Source organism: Planococcus citri, chromosome 1 (genome assembly GCF_950023065.1).
Source record: "Planococcus citri chromosome 1, ihPlaCitr1.1, whole genome shotgun sequence".
In the NCBI taxonomy this organism is placed as follows: Eukaryota; Metazoa; Arthropoda; class Insecta; order Hemiptera; family Pseudococcidae; genus Planococcus; species Planococcus citri.
The window spans coordinates 75,754,646-75,777,122 of record NC_088677.1 but is presented as its reverse complement, the minus strand read 5'-3'; the positions used below and the strand labels follow the sequence as shown (position 1 = coordinate 75,777,122).

The following is a 22,477-nucleotide window of genomic DNA, read 5'->3' as shown; positions in this document are numbered from 1 at the left end:
TGAAGGTACGTGTTGAGCAAAAGCGAAAAATGAACTTTTTTCTTCCACACATCTGCATTTTTTTAGTTCTATTCAAAAGTGTATCTGTAGGTAAGCATTTTACACGATTACCTTTTCGTAATTGGAAAAACTGAAATAGTTTTATACCTCAGCAATACTTAAAATATAATTACTTCTGTCTATCATCTACCAGTATATTTATCTACAACTTAATTCTGAATTATTCATTGCCCACAACAGATGCTCAAAACCAGTTCCACCCGTTTCTATTACACTTCGTCTCCGGATCCTTCCCGAACTCATATCGCATTCCACTGGATAAAATTCCATCAACAAACGACCCAAATATGAGAATATTCTGCCCTGCTGAAACAGATCAAGATAAAAGTAATTTGAATATACTTTCTGCAACGTTCCCTCAAGCGAAGTATTGCCTATTTTGGAAAAAAGTCCCCAGTGATCAGCCGAAATATTGCACAGAGCAACCGAAACCGTGGCTCACATCACAGTCCCAGCATACAAAAGATGAGGGAGAATGCGGAACTTCGCCAGAGCACAGAAGATTCGGAATCGGATTTTACGTATGTGACTAATATCATAAATGTACTTATCTAATTATTCACACAGCTACCAACACCGATGTGGTTTGATTTGGAAAAAAAAACACTGATGAAAATGGGCTCCTGGGAGTCCAAAACGCATTTTGTAAGAGTGGAATCTTGATCCATCGTTGTATACGCCTGATTTACCTTTTATTATAACAAGAAAAACGGCATTTACATAAGTATACTCGTATTATGCTAGAAGAATCCCTGCAACCAACATTTCCAAAGTTGAATTTCATTCTTGGGATTTTGGAAAATTTTTAAAAATTTTAAAAATTCAAAAAAGCCATTTCATGGGCAATTCTTGAACTTTATATCGTCCTACTATTTCAGTGAATGAATACTGCTTGTCACTCTTTAAATTTGAAACAGTCTAATTTCACTGCTTAACAGTAGGATCTGACGACATTTTGCCTTCCTAAAAAGCAGTAGTTTTTGACTGGATTTTCAGTAAATCATTTATTACTGCGTATCCGTAAAATGTGAATTATTTACCGAATTAATCAGTCAAAAATGAAGTACATATTTTACTATATCGATCAGTCAAAACCAACTGCGGTCAGTAGTAGGTGCCTACCTAAAAATTTAAATAGGTAACTGATTTTAGCAGAGTAGTATGTACTTTTTCCATTGTTTATCCCAGTCATGACATTTTGCCTTATTTTACTGTGAAATTTGACTACATATTTTAGATTTAGAGAACACGTACCAATAGGTAATTAGGTACCTATCTATACGTATTTTAATTCTTCAGCATAGGCACATCACCCTAAAAGATTCCAAGAAGTACGTACCTACGACAGTGCAACTTATTCAGCAAATGCTTGAGTAAAATGTTGTTTATCAAATAGAAAAAATGTATCTACCATTATTTTCTGAAGTGGTTCTAATAATGATGAACATTTTACTATGCGTAGGTTTTCGGGACATGGAAGCATTTGGAAGATTTTCAAAAAAAACCAGATCAACCACACTTGGTCGCGAGATTTCAAAAAGTTTTAGAGGTACATGCATCAGGCCGCAGTGAATTCCCTCAATTCCATAAAATTTATGATCTTTGCATCGATACATCGAATGGAAAAACCATTTGGACGAAACACGATATCATGACCCCTAACATGTTTACCGATGACGAAGAAAAATTACAACGCGAATCAGGAGGAGATACAGAAATCAGTACTGATCCCATACTATTTGAAGCGAACACTTTCATCAATTTGAAGCAGAAATTCCTCTCACAAAATGAGGTAGGAGTTTAAAAAGTAATTCTTTTCCAACACAAAAATAAAATCGTAATAATAAACATTGATCTTCTAAATGATTCCAGGAATCAATCAAAATGACCGAAAACTTCATGGTACCGAGAGAACACGTGGCACTGAGAGTATGGAGAAATGCTGTAAATCATTACATCAACGTGGCTCCTCTTTGGGACAACCTAAAAAAATTGATGATCACTGTTAACCAAGCGATTAAAAAAATTGGTCTACACTTGGAAGCAAATGGTCAGTGGTTGACTATTTACAACAAAGCAATTGATTCGAAAAACGAGGATGGAACGACAATTCAAGTTAATAGTCAATTTTCCAGTACTGTATGGTATAAGTTACTTTACGACAAAACAAGTTACGTGGCTGCGTTGATAGTTTTGCATAACACGCCAGACACTCCTCCAAAAATTAAAGAATGCAAAATAGAAATGGCCTGTGATGTCAAGAAGTGGTATGAAAAAAAACAAGATGACGTTGAAGGCATTTCTGATGAGGTTTTTGAGTACGTCTATTGTTGCAATCCTACCACTTCAGAGGTTCTAAAATTATTCAATTTTAAGCACTTTATAAAAGGGCCACTAAACCTTGATGACTTCTTTTGAAGAGCTGTACAGGTAAATTAACAGTGAAAGAAATTATTCAAAACTTTGTAAAAATGGTGTAAAAAAACTAACAAAATACACATTTCCGAAGCAGTTTATGATTATGAAATGATCCAAATAAAATTATTTAAGTACCTACGTTAAAATATAAGTTAAATGTAAACAATAAATATACTCAATATTTGTCATAAAAACGGTTTCCATAATTCGTTTTTTTATTTGTTATTTTTCAACTTTTGGCTTTAAATCACCCCTGCACCCTCCTCAAAAAGCGCCAGAACCCTTAATAGGTACTTTTGGAATGATGCCGTTTTGACCATCAACGAGCAAAAATCGATGTATTTCATGTCTGAAAAATTGAATAATTATTATGAATTTTTTTATTTTTTTCAATTCATAAAAATTTTAAAACGTCAGAATCTTAAAGTTGCGAGTCATTTTCGCACAATTACGAGTAGGAGTTTGATCCCATTAAAAATAAAAACCAAAAATCCATCCTCTACCAGGCTCAGGGTCCAAAATTTTAAAAATATAATAGCTACGACTACGAGAGACCTTCAAAAAGTAACCGGAGAAAGTGACCTGGAGGGGGGACAAATGAAGCTATTGCGTTCGGAGAGGTTTCATTTGTTTAGTACAAGTGTTGGCTACACATATGACCAGTCATTTTATAATTATGGCTCATTGGTTGCATTTCAGTGAGCCCAAACATGTGGGAACTTCACTTATGAATAACGCACATGAGGAGCAGCGTGCTGTTATCCGATTTCTTCTTTCTGAGAACTTAAAACCGTGTGAAATTTATCAGAGAATGCTGTCACAGTACAGTAGTCTATGTATGAATTCGGTTTGTTTTCATTTGTGGGTCGAAAAGTTCAATTTCGGGCCATAAAGGGTGGAGTCAGAAGCAGAACTGCTCAGTGAGCAGCCTGTCGAAGTGTCAACGCCGGCGTTGATAATAAAAACGTTCAACGGCTGAATTTTGGAACCGGCGGCGGTCTTCTGTGGTACAAATATCAATCGAATTAGGTGTCAGACTTGAAACAATCCATAAAATCATCCATGAAATTCTAAATTTTTAAAAAACCTGGGCAAAAGAGGAGTCATTTTCTACGAAGACAATGTCCCCACCCATACCCTCCACCTAAAGAGGCAAACTTTCTAAAAATTGAGCTAGGAACTGTAGAAGCACCCTCCACACAGCCCAGAGTGATTTCTGTCTGATTGGACCCCTAAAATGTATTTGAGAGGAAAAAATGTCGAGAACAATGAAGAGTTTAAAAGAAAGTGTGTGGTTTGCGGGTGGGGGTTTCATAGGTTTGGGCTCACTGAAATGCAACCAATGAGTCATAAATATGAAATAACTGGTCATCTATAGTATAAAGCTACAAGCAAAAAAAGTTCACCAGGCTCTCATTCGGCCCCCATTACACCTAAGAAGCTGATTTTTTTTTAAAAAGAAAGCCCTCGACGAGTACTTGATGTGAAAACTATAGCGAAGGCCCAATTTTGATTTTAAGGGCCTCAAATTTCGGAGAAAGGGGGCTAAAATCAACATAAAAAAATTTTGGAAATACACTTTCTTCCAAATTGCTTTTTAAACCGAATCCCAAAATTTGAACCGATTTGGTACCATAGGGGGTGAGATATGCCCCAAAAACCAATTTTTGGGCCCCCTCCTCTAAATTTATGAAAACTGAACCGATTTTGCTCATTTTTTTTTTCAAAATGTTCCTTATGACGTGTAGATATGTTGTAGAACATTTTGAATTCAAAATTCTTTAGTTTAAGCATGAAAAATTGAAAATCAAAAAAGTAATATTTTGAACAATTTTAACTTTGAACTTCAAATTTCTCGGCCGAATATTTCCAATTTGCTAAGCATTTTTTTTAAATCATCAAAATAGTAAACAAAACAGCCAACTTATAATTCTCAGCCGAGTATTTCTTTTTTTAATTATTCATTTTGCTATAGTAAGTTGTAAGGAAAGGGACTTGGGGTCAATCTTGAAAAAACGAGTTCTGAGAGAGGAAAGGGAGAGGGAAGGGGGGTTTGGGGGCGCAGCCCCCAAGAGCGAGTTCCGAGGGCGAAGCCGGAGGAACGAGTACGGGGGTGAGGCCGCGAAGCGGCCAGGGGGCGGAGCCCCCTAGTATATATATATATAGCCAACACTTGTACTAAACAAATGAAACCTCTCCGAACGCAATAGCTTCATTTGTCCCCCCTCCAGGTCACTTTCTCCGGTTACTTTTTGAAGGTACCTCGTAGGTACTGATGATTGAGTTTTTAGAACTCCGAGTGCGCTGCTTGTGATTCTGATTGTGAGATCAATTTTAACCCAACATAAAAATTGAACCTCCAAGCCTAGAAAGGGACTCGGTGGTCCAAAATCTTGTAAAAAAACATTTCGAGCAGCAAATTATAGGTTTCTGAGAGCAAGTACTGATTCTAAAAATTCGAATTTTCAGGGACACTAATTCTGATTCTAGAATTTGCTTGATGTAAAAATCAAAATTTTTATTGCATTTTTCGAAATTATGGGCCATATATCTTCCCAAATGGAACCTAACTACCCAAATGATGGTAGATAAAATTTCTTCGTTCAGGATTGTTCATTGATTAAAGCTGCGTCAGATATGGTAAACAAAAAACCTGCAGGTGAAAATCAACATGATTTTAAAACCACTACCCATCCTAAGGAGACACAGACGCTACTAAGAATCAACTGACAGTTGTTGTTGGTACAAAAAAATCGGCTATACACGATTCTACTGTCGTTTCGCATCGTTAAAGTAGTGTCACCGCTTCAAAAAAAAAAAAAATAAGTCTCATCGTCAATTGTTTTTGATTGTTCCTTGTAGCACTTATCGTCTTCAATGCAGCGCAGGCTTTTAAACGCAAGACGTTTTCTCATAATTATGTGTACATAGACATACACTGTATTATGTGTGCACAGCAGTAGGTAATCCATATTCACGACTCGCAGTCGCAGATTTGGTATATGGTACCATACTTCAGCTTATTGCAGTAAAAAGAAATAAAATTTCGTGTCGAATGTTCGTTTCCAACGTATTATAGGATCATGAAAAAAATGAAAATCATCTTTCTATCCGCCTTGAACTTGATTTTCATGGTTCATGTGTCAGTAGGTAAGAATTTTTATTCTATTTTATTTCAGCGAAATCACGTTATCGTCACACTATTAAACCCTAGCTAGCTAACTTGATTCACCAATACATATGAGGAATGGAAAATGGGCGGGAAAAGTTCAAAGAATAAATTTCAAAAATTCTCACGTGAGAAGTTGGGCTGAATAGCGCGACTTGAAAAAAAAAAGAAATTCGAATCATCACTCATCTTTGGAAATTCAGAATGTTTAAAATCGAGTGTGTGAGTCCAAAACCCAACTTGAAGATACAAATGGCGACAAGAAACCATCACCTGAAAAAATTTTTCTCAATTTTTCTGTACGAACCGCAAAATAAAAATTCGATGCCCAAAACACAACATCATTTCGAACCTTTTTTCTACAACTTCGACAGCTCACAAGAAAAAATTTTCACATCGCGGCCAAAATTGTATTAAGCAGTAATTTCCAAATTACAAACACCCTTTAAAATATCAAAAACGCAAGAAAGTAATTTATTTTTTCCTGTACAATTATCGTTGAAAATTACACCATGTAATAAAGTTGCCAAAAATTCCTGCTTTTGACAAAATTATCAAAAACGTTTCATTTTTGTCAAAATCATAAAAAAATCCAAACTTTTATCAAAATTGACAAAAAAGCACTGTTTTTGGTAAAATATTTTTTGTAAAAATGAACAAAATTTCAAAAATTCCCATTTTTGCCAAAATTATTAAAAATATTGTCTGTTTGTAAAAATTGCCAAAAAAGCACCTGTTTTTCGCCAAAAATGTTCAAAAAATTGCATCACCAGAATAATTGTCAAAAAATTCTCAGTTTTGCCGAAATTGTAAAAGAAGTTTCTTTTTTAAAAATAATTAAAAAATCCCAGTTTTCATCAAAATTGCCAAAAAAGTCCGGCTTTTTTGCCTAAATTGTGAAAAAATACCTTTTTTTTGACGTTATTAAAAAAGTCCTAATATTTTTGGCAGAAATGACCGAAAAAGTTTGTTAGTAGCCAAAATTTCGAAAATTCCTGCTTCTGCCAAAATTATCCTAAGAAGTCCTTATGTTTTTTTCCAGAATTGTCTGCAAAGTTCTGTGTTTGCCTGGATTTTTCTCACAAAAAACACGTTTTTGGGGCTATATTGTCCAAAGGAGGGGGATAGGGAGCGGTAAATTACGCTCGAAAATTTGTTTGGAGGTTCCAACCAACAATAATCCATCATAATTTTCCAAATTTAGGAACAGGGTCATTTCGCCTAAGTATCTTACCTGAGAATACCCTTTATGGTGTCATTTTTGGTCACACATCATGAAATTATACTTTTATCATTTTTGAGGAAAATTAAAACAAAATAAACTTGTGTCTTCAAATACATATTTATGTCTGCCTACCAATGTTAATTGTGAATTTTTCACTACCCACAGATGCTGAAAACCAGTTCGACCGATTTCTAGTATACTTCTTCTACGATACCCCGAAAATATATCACCTTCCACTGAATTACATTCCGTCAGTAGGCGACGAAAATATCAAAGTATTATGCCCTGCTGAGACAGAACAAGATAAAAGAAACATAGATATACTTTCTGCAACTTTCCCTCAAGCGAAGTATTGCCTATTTCGGAAAATATCTTTCCACTTATGCACAGAGCAACCAAAACCGTGGCTTGAATTACAGCAGCAGAATGCAGATGATGAAACACCATCATGTGGAACGTTGCCAGAATACAAAGAATTCAGAATAGGATTTTACGTATGTGTACATAACTGATATAATTTATCTAATGTAGTTATTCACGCAGCTACCAATACTGTGCTATGGTACGATTCATAAAAACGAATGAAAATAGGCTCCTGGGAGTTCAAAAAAGTATACATATACGTGTATTATCCTAAAACCCCTGCAACCAACAATTCAAGAATATTGAAAGTTCATTTTTATATTTTGGACCAATTTTTAAAAATTACAAAACGCTGTTTCAAGGACAATTTTTATACTTTAAATGGCCTGATGACAATTCCAGCGAATGAATTCTGCTTATCAGATTTTTGATTCTTCAGTCAAACTCGTCAAACCTAAAAAAAAAAACTAGGTGTTACACTTGACCTGAACCAACCAACCCTTGACCCCTTGTGAAGTCTATACCTACCTTAAGACGTAACTTATTCAAAAATGCTTTAGCAAAAGTCTGCAAAAGGACTAAAAAACTGTTCTTTATCAAATAGAAAAAAAGTAGGTATACCTACATTATTTCCTGAAGTTGTTCTACATTAATAATTAAATCTAATACTATGCATAGTTTTGTGGAAATTCATTGCTGTTGGAAGATTTCCGGGAAAACCCAAATGAACAAGATTTAGTCGCAAGATTTCAAAAAGCTTTGGACTTACGTGAATCAGGTGATGATGTATTACCTCAATTCTATAACATTTATAATCTCTGCATCGATACATCAAATGGAAAAACTATTTGGACCAAACACGAAATCATGACCCCTGCGATGTTTACTGATATTGAAACAAAATTACAACGAGAATCGGGAGGAGATACAGAAATCAGTACTGATCCTATACTATTCGAAGCGAATACTTTTACCAATTTCAAGCAGAAATTCCTCGCACAAAATGAGGTAGGAGTTTTAAAAAGTAACTAGCCAACCCGTTAATCGCGCATAATGCGCGATTCTTCAAAATTCAAACTTTCATAACTCAGCAGCAATATGTACAAAATTCTGAAAAGTTATTTAAGATTTTGTTATTTTGAGACAATGTGAATTCTGAAAATTCATTGAAAACTTTGAGAAATTGTAGCAATGCGGAATTTGGGAAATTTATTTGAAATTTTGTAAATTTTAAAATAATGCAAACTATGAAAAACTGAAAAACAATTATTATTTAGAAGCAACGAGAGTTTCGAAAATTATTATTTCTCATCACTGTGACATGGTTGAGTCACGTAATAGCAGTTTGTTATACTTAGCTGTTGAAAGGCAGCTAGCTACGCACACTTTGCACCTAAGCTTAGCTGTCCAAGTGTCTAGTTTAAATTGACTTCACCAACTTTCTTGTATTAGCAATTTTCACCATTTTCAATTCAATCTAACTGATTTTTTTTTCTGTCATTTATTTTTCAAGTCAATTTCAGTTTTTTTTTTTTTTTTTTGCAAACAACTCAATTTTTGAGATTGTTGAAAATTCAGTGTTGTGATTTTGCTATTGGTAGCCTAATTTTATTCTTCATGCCAGTTTCACTAATTTTTCAAGCCAATTCCACCAATTCATAAGATTTTTCACTGATTTTTAACAATCAATTCAACAGACTTTTTATGCGTTGAATTCGCCATGCATTTTTGAAATATTCAATTTTCGAAATGGGATCTTTCAACGGAGAAAAGGGCAAAAAAAATCTGGGGCACGTGATACATCGAATAGTATGTTTTTGGTGACGCTGAACACGAATATGAAGACAGATTTTTGATTGAACTCCATATACGGAAATCCATGGGTGAGGTCAATTTGAAAAACTAATGCTATATTATTTTGTGTTCAGCGATATCGAAAACATACCTACTATTTCAGGTGTCACACGAATAAAACATTTTTTTGAACTTTTACCTCATTTAGGGTGGTGATGCAGCCGTGGATGCGTCCAATAAAAAATCTGACGTCATATTCGTGTTCAGCGGGAGGGGTTCGAGGAAAAAAACCATAGGTAGGTACCTATTATTTTTCAAAAATGACTTTTCTTTGAGGACCCATACTTTTCTTCTAGGGCCACCTCCAGGTTCAAAAATTTTTCTGAATGACTTTCAACTTGAAATGAAGTTTTCAACTGTATATTTGATCAAAATCCTCCAAACATTATCATTTCGATCCAACCTAATTAAACCATATGTAGGTAGAGGTACTTTAACAAGTTTCTTCGATAAATTTATTTATTTTTCAATGCCCTGTTCCTTCTGCGGGTCAGTACCTTGAAAATTCTGGGGAACATGCAGAGTGTAACAATATGACACATCCTCATTGTCAGAGTATGCACATATGTATACACTCAGAGACAGAGAAGGAAGTAGGGGGGGGGGAGATTTAATTTTATTACGTACATTTTTTTTAGAGAACGAGTCCATTTCCTCACAAATATCAATTTGGCACAGTGTAAGAGCGACTGAGCAAGAGAGGGAAATGAGAGAAAAGGGGAGGGGAACGGTTCATGCCATCTGAGAATTTTTGATAATTTTTTGGATTCAATTTTGAAAATTTCTTCACAAAGTGGCTATTTACATAAAAATTCTATTCAGCCTGAATGCCCTAAAAAGTAGCATAAAAGATCGCGACATCCTTCATCAATTTAAGAACAATTTAGCAAGATCTTTTCCCACTCATAGGATTGAAATTCATATCTTTTCTCAAAAATCAATCTTCACCGAGCACAGATTTTGAAAAAATATCGTCATTATTGAGAAAAATAAGTAGATATGTACTATGTTTACCCAGCAACATCAGGCATCATCAATACCTTCACTAGCAACGTTTTTCAATGTTTACTTAAGTACTACTCGCGAAAAACGAATCATCATCGAGCACAGATTTTGAAAAATCATCGTTGGAATTGAAAAAAATACTGTTTACCCAGTAACATCTGGCAGTACGTATCAATCACGCGCAATGTTTTTCAATGTTCACCTTCTGCTCGCGAATCATACCAAGCAGATGAAATCTGAGCATCATTCGCAATAAAGAACCGTAAGGATTTCATACGAAACTTTCGTGTCTGTGTAGAGCAAAAGCAAAAAAATGAACTTTTTTCTTCTACACATCTGCATTTTTGTAATTTTATTCAAAAGTGTATCCGTGGGTAAGAATTTTCCCAAATTTCCTAATCAGAAACACTGAAATAATTTTACAACTCACCAATATTAATTCCGGAATCTTCCTTTACATACAGACGCGCAATTTGAACCAGTTTTACTGTTAGTTGAAAATGGTCCTCCGAAATCTTTGCATCTTCCATCCAAAAGTATTCCATCATTAAACGACGAAAATATAATCGCTGCATGTCCAGCTGAAATAGACCAAGACAATGAAAATTCAACAACTACGAGTACCTCACAAAACGAAATTATACAATAATTACCTCGTTGAGAAAAAATTTACCAAAGGTCAAACGAATACGAAAATCTGCGGTAAAGAAGTGAAACCGAGGTTACAAGTACAACACATCAGTGGAACAAAATTTGTATCAAGATGTGGAACGGTAAACGCAAAGTTATTTCATTATGGATTTGAAGTATGTATATCATTCTGATAGGGTTTTCCCATTTTGTTAAAATTTTCGTAATGTTTTCTAAACGCTTTCTTTTTTTTGTCTCACAGTTTCGGGAAACTCAAACTAATGAAGAAATAACTTTAAACCGAAATAATTTGGATGGAATTTCCGACCCACGTTTTTTTCCCATATACGAACTTTGCATTGATATATATACTTTCAAGGTTTTATGGACAAGGCATGAAATAAGAACGCCGGAAATGTTTCACGATGATAATACGAATTAAATTACAAACGGAAACAGGCGAAGATGGAGAAATCAGAACAGATCGTTTGCAAAATGAAGGGAATGATAACTATAAAAGATTAAAACAATTTTACAACACGCAACAAGGGGTAGGTTTCGAGCCATTCTTCGTAATACGAGTAAATAACCACACTACAAAAAGTGGCTAATTTATACCTATAATCTAATTACAGCCCGAAATCATGGCGAAACCGAGTTTCATTGTGCCAAAAGAACATATCGCATTAAGAGTATGGAGAAAAACAGTAAATCACATGATCAACGTTGCTCCACTATGGAACAAGCTAGAAAAATTGATGACCGCCATTAACCAAGGAATTAGAAAAATTGCTCTGGAATTACACTCAAACGATCAAAAACTGATTATTTACACAAACGCCAGGATGTATGGAGGCATCATTCCAGGAAGTAAACTTCCGTGTAAAGTTTACTACAAATTACTCCACGAAGGAACGACGAATTCAGCGGCACTGATTGTTTTACATAGCTCACCCAACAGCCCACCGAGCCCGAAATTATGTTCAACAAAACTCGATTGTGATTTGAAAATTTGGTATGAAAAAACAGATGAAAGTGATGAAGGTATTGCAGATGACGATGACGCACTGCATTACGCATACTGCTGTTATCCCAATTTGCGAGAGATTAAAGAGATTTTTCAGCATGATTTAAATGTAGAAAGACGCTTGAATGTCGATGAGTATTTTAAAAAAAGTTCGTAAACCGAATAGATGAATTAAAAGACGAGAAAAAAATTATTAATTAGCCAATTTGACGGGTTTTTGATTACAAAAAACGACCAGATAAAAATTATTGCAATGTCAAGTTACCTATTTAGTTTTAAAATTCATTTTATACAGCAAAATTTCTCAGACGTCGATTTTGCTTTTATTCTCTTGGATTTTGTACATATTATTTTAAACCATAATTTTAAGCTCTTTTTTTCAACTTTAACGATACCTACCTATTGTTTATTTGATTTTTCAAAATTATTTTATGATTACCTATTTAATTGATAGACCTACATATTAAATAATTTTTTAATTTATTTATTTGTACATCTTACGGTTCAGCAGTATACGCTTTTTCACGTGAAAGATATGTTAGGTGAAGTTGAGTATATCTTGTGCTAACCTAGGACGAAGACGTCTGTTTGAGGTTTGAGATGTCAGTTCTGTTAAGAAATCTTGATTTTGCATACGCATGAGGCATTTGAATGTGGTTGTTTTGATGTATTCTTAGATAGTATCTATCAAAAGTTCTCGTCAGATCTTTTAATTTCGCAGGAACCATGGACTTTTTGTGATTATGCGAAGTATCTTATTTTGGAATGTTTCCAATTTTTTTATATTTGTTTTTGAAGTTCCAATCCATGCAATACATGAATAAGTTCCTTATTATCGGATGTAGAAGTGATAGATAAAGTATTCTACCACTATGAATACTTAATCTTGATTTACGATTCAGTAGTGGATACAACAGGCGAAGTCGAGTACCTATAGGCTGTACTTAGTTTGAAGTCTATGTGACTGGTGAACCTCAATCTGGTATGTAGAAGAACTCTTAAATACCTTACAGCTTCTTCTTTCCAGTTCAGACCCTCTCCTTCCCTCACCCATTACTAAGTCTGTTTTGGTTTTTGATTTTCCAGTAAGAAAATTCTCAAATTAGGCAAATTTTCATAATTAAAAAAATAGAGTCACATGGGGAACCCCCTCCCACTCTAGACATTATTCTTCAATGTTCACTCTGGACGGATATTCCAGTCTTATGATCAAACTAGACAGCTAAGCAAAGCTTAGCTGCAAAGTGTGCGTAGCTAGCTGCCTTTTCTACAGCTATAACCGTTATTACATCTAGGTAGTGCATAAATGAATCAACCATGTCACAGTAATGAGAATTTTTGAAACTCTCACTGCTTCAAAATAATAATTGTTTTTCAGTGTTTTCATATTTTTCCAAATTACAATAGGTATTTCAGAATAATTTATAAGCTTGTATTGCTTCTAAATTAAGAAATTTCTAGTTGTTTTTCATAGTTTGCATTGTTTTAAAATTTACAAAATTTCAAATCAATTTTCCAAATTCCCCATCGCTACAATTTCATAAAGTTTTCAATAAATTTTCAGAATTTTGCATTGCTGCTGAGTTAGGGAATTTGCAATTAATTTTTAGAATTCACATTGCCTCTAAATAGTCTTTTGAATAATTTTTCAGAATTCTTATTGTCTTTAAATTTAAAAATTTTCAAATTCAATTTTCAAGTTCATATTGTCCACAAATTGTAAAACGTTTACTCAATTTTTGGAATTTACATTGCCTCCAATTTTTCAGAATTCTCATCTTCTTCATAAATATTACAATACTTATTTCATATAATTTTCAAGTTCACATTATCTGCAACTTACAGAACTTTTAATCAATTTTTGGAATTCTCAGCGTCTCTAAATACAAATTTTCATATTATTTTTTTTAGAATTTCCATTGTCTTCAAATTTATAAATTTTCAAACCAATTTTCAGAACTTGCTTTTTATTCTAAATTAAGAATTAAATATTATAAAATATGTTAAGAATTTGATTTGCCTCTAAATTACACAAAAAAAAGTATGGGTAATTTCACAAAAAAATTTAACTAAATACTGGTATTTAGAACAATTACCTAAGTACCAGATCCCATTCAATAATTTTTACTGTAGTCGTATAGTAAAAATTATCATTTTAATAAATTTTGCTATAGGTACCAATAGTAAAAATCATTTTGTTTTAATAATTTTTATTAAATCATGATAATAAAAATTACATGTTTCAATTGTACAAAAATAATTAGTTTAATTTCTCATTTTGAAGTAATTTTTAAATTATAAGTAAAAAGTTAAAAATTATTCATGTCAAGGTAATTATTACTATATGTACTTATGGCTATAGGTAGACAAAAAATTAATGAAATGAATTTTTAGTTAGCAAAAGATATCATAATTCATAACTCAATTTCAGCATTATTTTTGCCCCATTCCATTATCACGTACTACATAGGTAACTCCAAAGCATTTACCTATCCAATTTTCCTACGAAAAATCTGTCACATACCTACTTGTCTCACAAGGATTCGAACCTGGGTCCCTAAATTTCCTATTCCTACCTACATGCCCTAACCACTCAGTCACGAATTCACTATATACAAGGGTTAGGGCATTAAAATAATATATTTGTTTGGTAAACGCCCCACCAAACCACTCCCACTTGGAATTTACAGCTAACAGACCGGGGGTGTAACAGGGTACAATGAAACACAGCTGGTGATGGAATAGACTGGGGGTATAGCAGGGTACAATGAGCGGCAGGTGTTCTACAAGTCCCCTTTTCCCTTTTTTAGGATTTAATGCATTGAAATAATGAACTAAAATTGCAATTACTCAGCAATTACCCATCCGAATTGAATGAAAATAAATCTATACCCTCCGCCTTAATGATTCTCAAATGGTGTCCAATAGGTACGAAAAACGGTTGGATAGCTTAAGAGAACATTCATTGTAATTGAAATTTCAATTTCTCAAAGCGAAACCAATAGTGTGCTACGCACACTAAAAAGTCAGCCGAATTGACTTCTGAAAATCAGTGAAAATAATCAAACCTTATAAATTATTGGTGGAATCGTCTGGAAAAATGAAACAATTAGCAAAATTAAAACACCGATTAGTTACCTACTTAAAAAACCTCAGAAATTCGGTCAGTTGAAAAAATGAAATGTATATGAAAATCAACTGACTGAAAAAAATCAGTGTGATTGAACTCAAAATGATGAAAATGACTTATCTAATAGGTATACAAGAAAGTTAGTGAGATCAACTCAAAAAAATCATTTGAATGACTTTTGAAACGAGATAAACTGACCTTTAAAAAATCAGTGTTTACTCGAAGATTTACTTGAAAAATCAGTTGAAGTGATTTTAAAAGGACACTAGAATTATTTAGTTCTAAATCAGTAAGAAGCTGTGGAAGAAGTTTGCGAATTCAACTCAAAAATTTAGTTTTATTGACTTGGGTTATATGTATGTTATGTAGAATCAGGGAAATTGACGTGAAGAATCACTTAAGCCAATTTCATTGGATATTCATACATATAATTATTCAAGTCAATGTTCATTATTTTTCTAGCTAAGTATCTATAGCGATTCTTCGCACGTCAATTTCCCTGATTCTAAAACTTAAATCAATTTAACTGAATTTTTGAATTGAATTCGCCAACTTTTTCCAGTGCTTCTTACAGATTTAGAACTCAATTCTAGTGACCTTTTGAAGTCATTTTTACTGATTTTTCACGTCTTTATCTTCGAGTAAATGTCACTGATTATTTACGGTCAGTTTATCTTGTTATTTAAGCCATTTTCATCATTTTAAATTCAACCACACTGATTTTTTCAGTCATTTGATTTTCATTCGAGTCAATTACTTTTTTTTTCAACTGACCGAATTTCTGAGGTTTTTTGCTAATTCTTCCATTCTTCCAGCCAATTCCTCCAATTTATAAGACTCGATTATTTTCACTGATTTTCATAAGTCAATTCAGCTGACTTTTTTGTTGTTGAATTGGCTTTATTTTGGCCAATTTCACTGTTTTTGAATTCAACTCAATTCCACTGATTTTCTTTTGGTTACTTTCAGTACCTATAATTTTCAATCGAGAAAATTCCACTCATTTTCGAGCCAATTTCAGTAATTATCTTTTTTTTACATGCTAATTTGTTTAGTTGGTTGTTCAAGTCAATGTTTTGATTCTGCTAATTTTTCAAGCCAGTTTAATTCTTCAAGTCAATTAGGTATGTACCTCTACCAATGTATGCTTCATCACTTAATCCTAAGACTCATTTTCACAAATTTATAAAAGTCTTTTCAGCTGACTTTTTTCGTTGAATTCTTTCAATCTTTTTGGTCAATTTCACTGTTTCTGAATTTAACTGAATTTTATCGATTTTTTTGTGACTTTTAGTGATTTTCAATCGAGTGAATTTTTTAATCAATTTTATAAAGTTCGGAACATACGATCGATGATGGTAGTATAGTGCATCATCTACATCAACACAACTGTTTTCCCACAAAAAATGTTTTTCAAGCGTGTATCTATTATTTACACAGCAAGTAACATCTAGGCGCAAAATTCAAGGAAACTACACTACACAGAACCTGCACATCGTACAAAGAGATTGATTCATTCTGTAATCTGACATCATAATGAAATCAAATTTTGTGTCGAACGTTCGTTTTTTACAAGGTTCAAAAAAAAATGAAAATCCTCCTTCTATCGATCTTGAACTCGGTTTTATTCATTCATCAATCAATAGGTAGGTAAGAATTTTCAAATAGTATAGCTTCATTTCAGCATATCTAGATTTGGAGGTCAGGGAAATGTGTATTTCCAATTTTAATCATCACCAAATTCATAATTTATCACTTCTCATAGATGCTCAAAACCAGTTCGACCCACTCTTGCTGGAACATGCTAACAGTTCATCGATCGATTGGTACAAGTATGACCTACCACGAAATATCCCATCAGTAAACGACAAAAACACAATATCCGTATGCCCGGTTGAAACAGAAGAAGAAAAAATGAATTTAGAAATAATTTCTCAAAGTTACTCTCAAGCCAAGTATTGCCTTTACGAGAAAAACTTTAATCAAGATGAGCCAAAACTATGCACAGAGCAACCGAAACCGTGGCTGAAATTCGTCGAAGGAAATGAACCCTAATGCGGAACATTGGAAAAGTACAAATCATATGATATTGGATTTTACGTATGTATTTTAATATCTATGTGACCTGTTGCTCTAACTCAGCTTATATTTTTCACTCCCTTGTTGAATAATGCATAAGTATATAAGTACCTATTATTTGTGTTATATGAACAGTTTTGCGGAAAATCAATGCCATTAACAGGTTTGCGGGGAGAACAAAACGATCAGGAAAAAGTCAAATGGTTTGAAGACATTTTGAAGCGACGCAAACAATACGAAACAACGGTGCCTTTTTTCTTTAGAATATATAGGCTTTGTATCGATGTTTCAAATGGAAAAGCTTGGAAGACAATCCACGAAATTCAGACACCCGCCATGTTTACAGAAGATGAAGAAAAATTACAACTTGAAACAGGCAGGGATTTTGAAATTGGTACCGACGCTATACTCTTTGAAGAAAATACCTTCGTAAATTTGAAGCAAAAATATGATGCACAAGATGAGGTAGGTATCTACTGGTAGTAGGCACAGTAATACACTAAAACACTAATACTTTACCATACCTACAATGAATACCATAATAACCATTTAAATGATTCCAGGCATCTGACAAAATGATACCAACGTTTTTGGTGCCAAAAGAACACGTAGCATTGCGATCATGGAGATACACTGTCAACCATTTCATCAACGTAGCTCCTTTGTGGTACAAGTTGGAAAAATTAATGACCGCCATTAACCAGGGACTTAAAAAAATCGCTCTCAAATTGCACTCAAACAAGGAACACGTTTATATCTACACCACAATGATCGATTTGATAGAAGAAGAACCAACTCGTGACAATGAAAACAATCCGGCACAATTTAGCAACAATATTTGGTACAAATTTATCATTGAAACCAGAACTCATACTGCGGCGTTTGTAGTTTTACATAATACACCAAATTCGCCACCAGTAAAGAAAATTTGTCTGAAAGAAATGCCTTGCAATTTAAAGAAATGGTATGAAAAAGATAATAATGATGATGAAGACATTTCAAATGAGATTTTCGAGTACGCATATTGCTGCCATCCTAGCCAACCACAAGTTAGAAAACTATTCGAGGAGGTTGCGGAATATTTGATAGATGGACCTTTGAATCTTGATGATTTTTTCTAAATATTATTTTACGAAAATTCACATGGTGACACAAAATACCCATGATGATTATTGATTAGTCACGGTCATTAATAAGAGATGTTCATTGTTTAAAGAGTAGAAATTTGTAAGCTTATTATTCGAAAAATGTTTAAACAGTTCACAAATAAACTGTCTAAATCAAAGTTTTTCTTTTCCATTGTCTTCTCCCACTGACTACAATAGTTCTAGTTTTTCAATTCGTTCATGGGTATCTATTAAATATATTAAACATTTATACCTAATTGCACTTGAATTGAAAACCTTTAGGTACCTATGTTTATTCTATGCTACATCCTAAACACTTTCAAGACATTCAAAGCCTTATACGTGTTTCTTTGTTGTGCTATAACTGCTAGGTAAGAGAAGTGGCAAGAATTCAAGGTTTTATGTAAATACTCAATTCTAGAGACTTTTTAGAATCACTTTCATTGACTTTTCAAAACAATTTTCCAGTCAATTTCACTGATTTTTCAAGGCCATATTATCTCGATTTAAGTCACCCAATGGATTTTTTTGAGTTGATTTCACTAACATTCTTGTATTGGTCATTTACACCATTTTGAATTCAATCACACTGATTTTCTTGTCGCTTTCAGTACCTAACTTTCAATCAAGTGAATTAATTTCACTAATTTTCAAGACAATTTCAGGCTTTTTGTTCTGCATGGCAAAACAGTCTTGTTTTTTGCCAAGATGGTCGAAAAATACCTTTATTTGACATTATCAAAGAAGTAGTAATATTTTTTGTAGAAATTACCAAAAAACAGTATCCAAAATTTTGAAAATTCCTGCTTTTGCCAAAATTATCCTAAGAAGTCCTTGGTTATGTTTTTTACCAGAATTGTCTAAAAAGTTCTGTTTTTGCCTAAGTTGTCAAAAAAGTCTCTTTTATGTCAAAATTGTAAAGAAGTTCCTTTCTTGTCGAAATTATAAAAAAATCCTAACTTCTGTAAAAATTGCCAAAACACCTTCTGCTTTTTTCCAAAATGTTCAAAAAAATTCTGTTGTCAAAATTGGCAAACATTCTTGCTTTTACCAAAATTGTATGTACTTACTAAAAAGTCCTTTTCTTGCCAAATCATTGTCAAAATTAATTTTTTTCGATTAAAAAAAAAACAGTTTTTTGCCAAATTAAATGAGTAAGGATTTAATATCAATTGTGAAAAAAAAATGTCGCTTTTAGTCAAAATTTTCTCCTGCTTTTTGTCACTTTCAGTGATTTTTAATCTGGCGAATTTCTAAATTTACTTCATAAAATTCGTAAAGCGTATGCTTGATAATGCTATGTAGTAACGCATCATCATCATCATCAACACAAGTTTTTTTCCACAAAAAATGTTTCTCAAGCGTGTACTATTTACACAGCAAGTAACAGACTATGTACACAAAAAATCCAAGGAAACTGTGCTACACAGAACCTGCACATCTACATACAAAGAGACTGATTCATTCTGAAATATGACATCATAAAGAAATCAAATTTCGTGTCGACCGTTCGTTTTTCACAAGGTTCAAAACATGAAAATCCTCCTTCTATTGGCGATCTTGAACTCGGTTCTATTCATTAATCAATCAGTAGGTAAGAATTTTCAAATACAGTATGCAGTAGCTTCATTTCAGCATATCTAGATTTGGACGTCAGGTAAATATTTCCTATTTTAATCATCGTCAAATTCATAATTTATCACTCCTCATAGATGCTCAAAACCAGTTCGACCCACTCTTGCTGGAAAATGGTAGCAGTTCATTAATCGATTGGTATATTCTACCACAAAATATCCCATCAGTAAACGACCAAAACACAATATCCGTATGCCCGATTGATACAGAAGAAGAAAAAATAAATTTAAAAATAATTTCTCAAAGTTACCCTCAAGCGGAGTATTGCCTTTACGAGAAAAACTTTAATTAAGATGAGCCAAAACTATGCACAGAGCAACCGAAACCGTGGCTGAAATTCGTCGAAAGAAATGAACACCTATGCGGAACATTTGAAAAGTACAAATCGTATGATATTGGATTTTACGTACGTATTTTAATAGATATCTATGTGACCTGTTGCTCCAACTCAGCTGTTATTTTTCACTCCCTGGTTGAATTTTGCATAAGTATAAGTACCTACCTAACTATTATTTGTGTTATATGAACAGAATTGCGGAAAATCAACGCCATTAACACGTTTGCGGGGAGTACAACACGATCATAAAAAAGTCAAATGGTTTGAAAACATTTTGAAGCAAGGCAAAGGATTGTTGCCTACTTTCTGTGGAATATATAGGCTTTGCATTGAGGTTTCGAATGGAAAAGCTTGGAAGACAATCCACGAAATTCAGACACCCGCCATGTTTACAGAAGATGAAGAAAAACTACAACTTGAAACAGGCAGGGATTTTGAAATTAGTACCGACGCTATACTCTTCGAGGAAAATACCTTCGTAAATTTGAAGCAAAAATACGATGCACAAGATGAGGTAGGTATCAAGGTATCTACTGGTAGTAGGCACACACTGGCACAGTATAATATATACTAAAAATAATACTTTACAATACTTAAAAGGGATACCATAATAACCATTTAAATGATTCCAGGCATCTGAAAAAATGATACCAACGTTTATGGTGCCAAAAGAACACGTAGCATTGCGATCGTGGAGATACACTGTCAACCATTTCATCAACGTAGCTCCTTTGTGGTACAAGTTGGAAAAATTAATGACCGTCATTAACCAGGGACTTGGAAAAATCGCTCTCAAATTGCACTCAAACAAGGAACACGTTTATATCTCCACCACAGTGATCGATTTGATAGAAGATGAAGAATCAACTCGTGACAATAAAAACAACTCGGGACAATTAGCAACAATATTTGGTACAAATTTATCATCGATACCAGTACTCGAACTGCGGCGTTTGTAGTTTTACATAATACACCAAATTCGCCACCAGTAAAGAAAATTTGTCTGAAAGAAATGCCTTGCAATTTAAAGAAATGGTATGAAAAAGATAATAATGATGATGAAGACATTTCAAACTAGATTTTCGAGTACGCATATTGCTGCCATCCGAGCCAACCACAAGTTGGAAAATTATTCGATGAGCAATATTTGATAAGTGGACCTCTCAATCTTGATGATTTTTTCTAAATATTACTTTACGAAGTTTTGCTATTTTTTTTTTTTTTTTACCAGAGAATTAATGAGTCACATGCTCAAATGAAAAACTGACGGTTCTAATAGTCTTCCCTGATTTTGTAACTATGATTTAAATCATAATTTTAAGCTCTTTTTCCAACATTAACGTTTATTCGAGTGTTTTAATTCTTTCATGTTTATTAAATCGATATTAAATACCTAACTCAATTGCAATATTTTTAATCTTTTTAACCTTTTTTTTTTTACTGTTTTTCGAGTCAATTTCATTGGTTGTTTATATTTCAGTCAAAAATATTCTGATTTTTCTATCCAAGTTTCAATTCTTCCAGTCAATTTCGCTGGTTCTAAAAGCCAATTTAACAGAATTTGTGAGTTGAATTCGTCAAAATGTTTTTATAATTAGTTACTCCCTACCAGAAAGCTCGCAATTTCGCTAAATTTTGTGCCATATTTCGGCTCGATTTCCGAAATAAAGATTTTATGACTTGATAAAAAATCCTCTCTTGGCGACATAGATTTTTCTTTTTTTCATTCTTTAAAGCAAGGCATTTTTGCCAACAAGATTTGATTCTTGCTGAATTTGTGAATTGCCAGATGACTTTTTTTCAATCTTTTTTTTCTATTTTTTTCTAATTTATTTTTTATTTTATTTTTTGAAAGAGTGCTTTTGTTCAATGTTTTTAACACAGGTTTTTGGTCCATTTTTTCAAAAAAAATTCTGCATATTCATTTTTTTTTTTTGGAAATGTCACATTTGTGTTTCTGGGAAACTTTCATTTTCCAATAAAACTTTTTACCAAAAGCTCGACTTTTTTGCGATTTGGACAATTGGGCAAGGCGCCCTATCACACTCATCAAAGCAATTCAATTTTCTAACCCGAAAACCTAGAGAACCTCCAAAGGGTTAAGGTATTTGAGTTTTCTAATTCTTTCATGTTTAATAAATTGATATTAAATAATTCAATTATGTACCAATTTTTTTCCTTTCTATCCAAGTTCCAATTCTTCCACTCAATTTCCCTCGTTCTAACAGCCAATTTAACAGAATTTTTGAGTCGAATTCGCCAATCTTCTTCTAGTGTTTCTCACTGATTTTGAACTCAATCCTAGTCACCTTTTTGTAAATAATATTCCAAAATCACTCATTCATAATAATATGAACCTCTCCCCTCCACAAATGGGTCAAATGGTCTCAAAATTATTCTTCGTTTTTCATTCATAGG

At 33.3% G+C, this 22,477-nt stretch overlaps 1 protein-coding gene across 1 annotated transcript; it reads left to right on the top strand.

Annotated features, from left to right (window-relative positions):
• On the top strand, nucleotides 1-2,608 carry LOC135842587 (uncharacterized). Its single transcript, XM_065360116.1, has 4 exons — nucleotides 1-90; nucleotides 241-581; nucleotides 1,523-1,852; nucleotides 1,933-2,608. Exons 1-4 carry the CDS (start codon nucleotides 30-32, stop codon nucleotides 2,476-2,478), a joined length of 1,278 nt encoding a protein of 425 aa, XP_065216188.1. The 5' UTR covers nucleotides 1-29; the 3' UTR covers nucleotides 2,479-2,608.
• The last annotated feature ends 19,869 nt before the right edge of the window (nucleotides 2,609-22,477 follow it).

Excerpts from the sequence above, each read along its gene's own strand:
- LOC135842587 (XM_065360116.1), top strand. The coding sequence starts at position 30 with ATGAACTTTTTTCTTCCACACATCTGCATTTTTTTAGTTCTATTCAAA. Across the intron at positions 582-1,522 it reads GATTCGGAATCGGATTTTAC|GTTTTCGGGACATGGAAGCA; the intron begins GTATGTGACTAA and ends TACTATGCGTAG. Across the intron at positions 1,853-1,932 it reads AATTCCTCTCACAAAATGAG|GAATCAATCAAAATGACCGA; the intron begins GTAGGAGTTTAA and ends AAATGATTCCAG.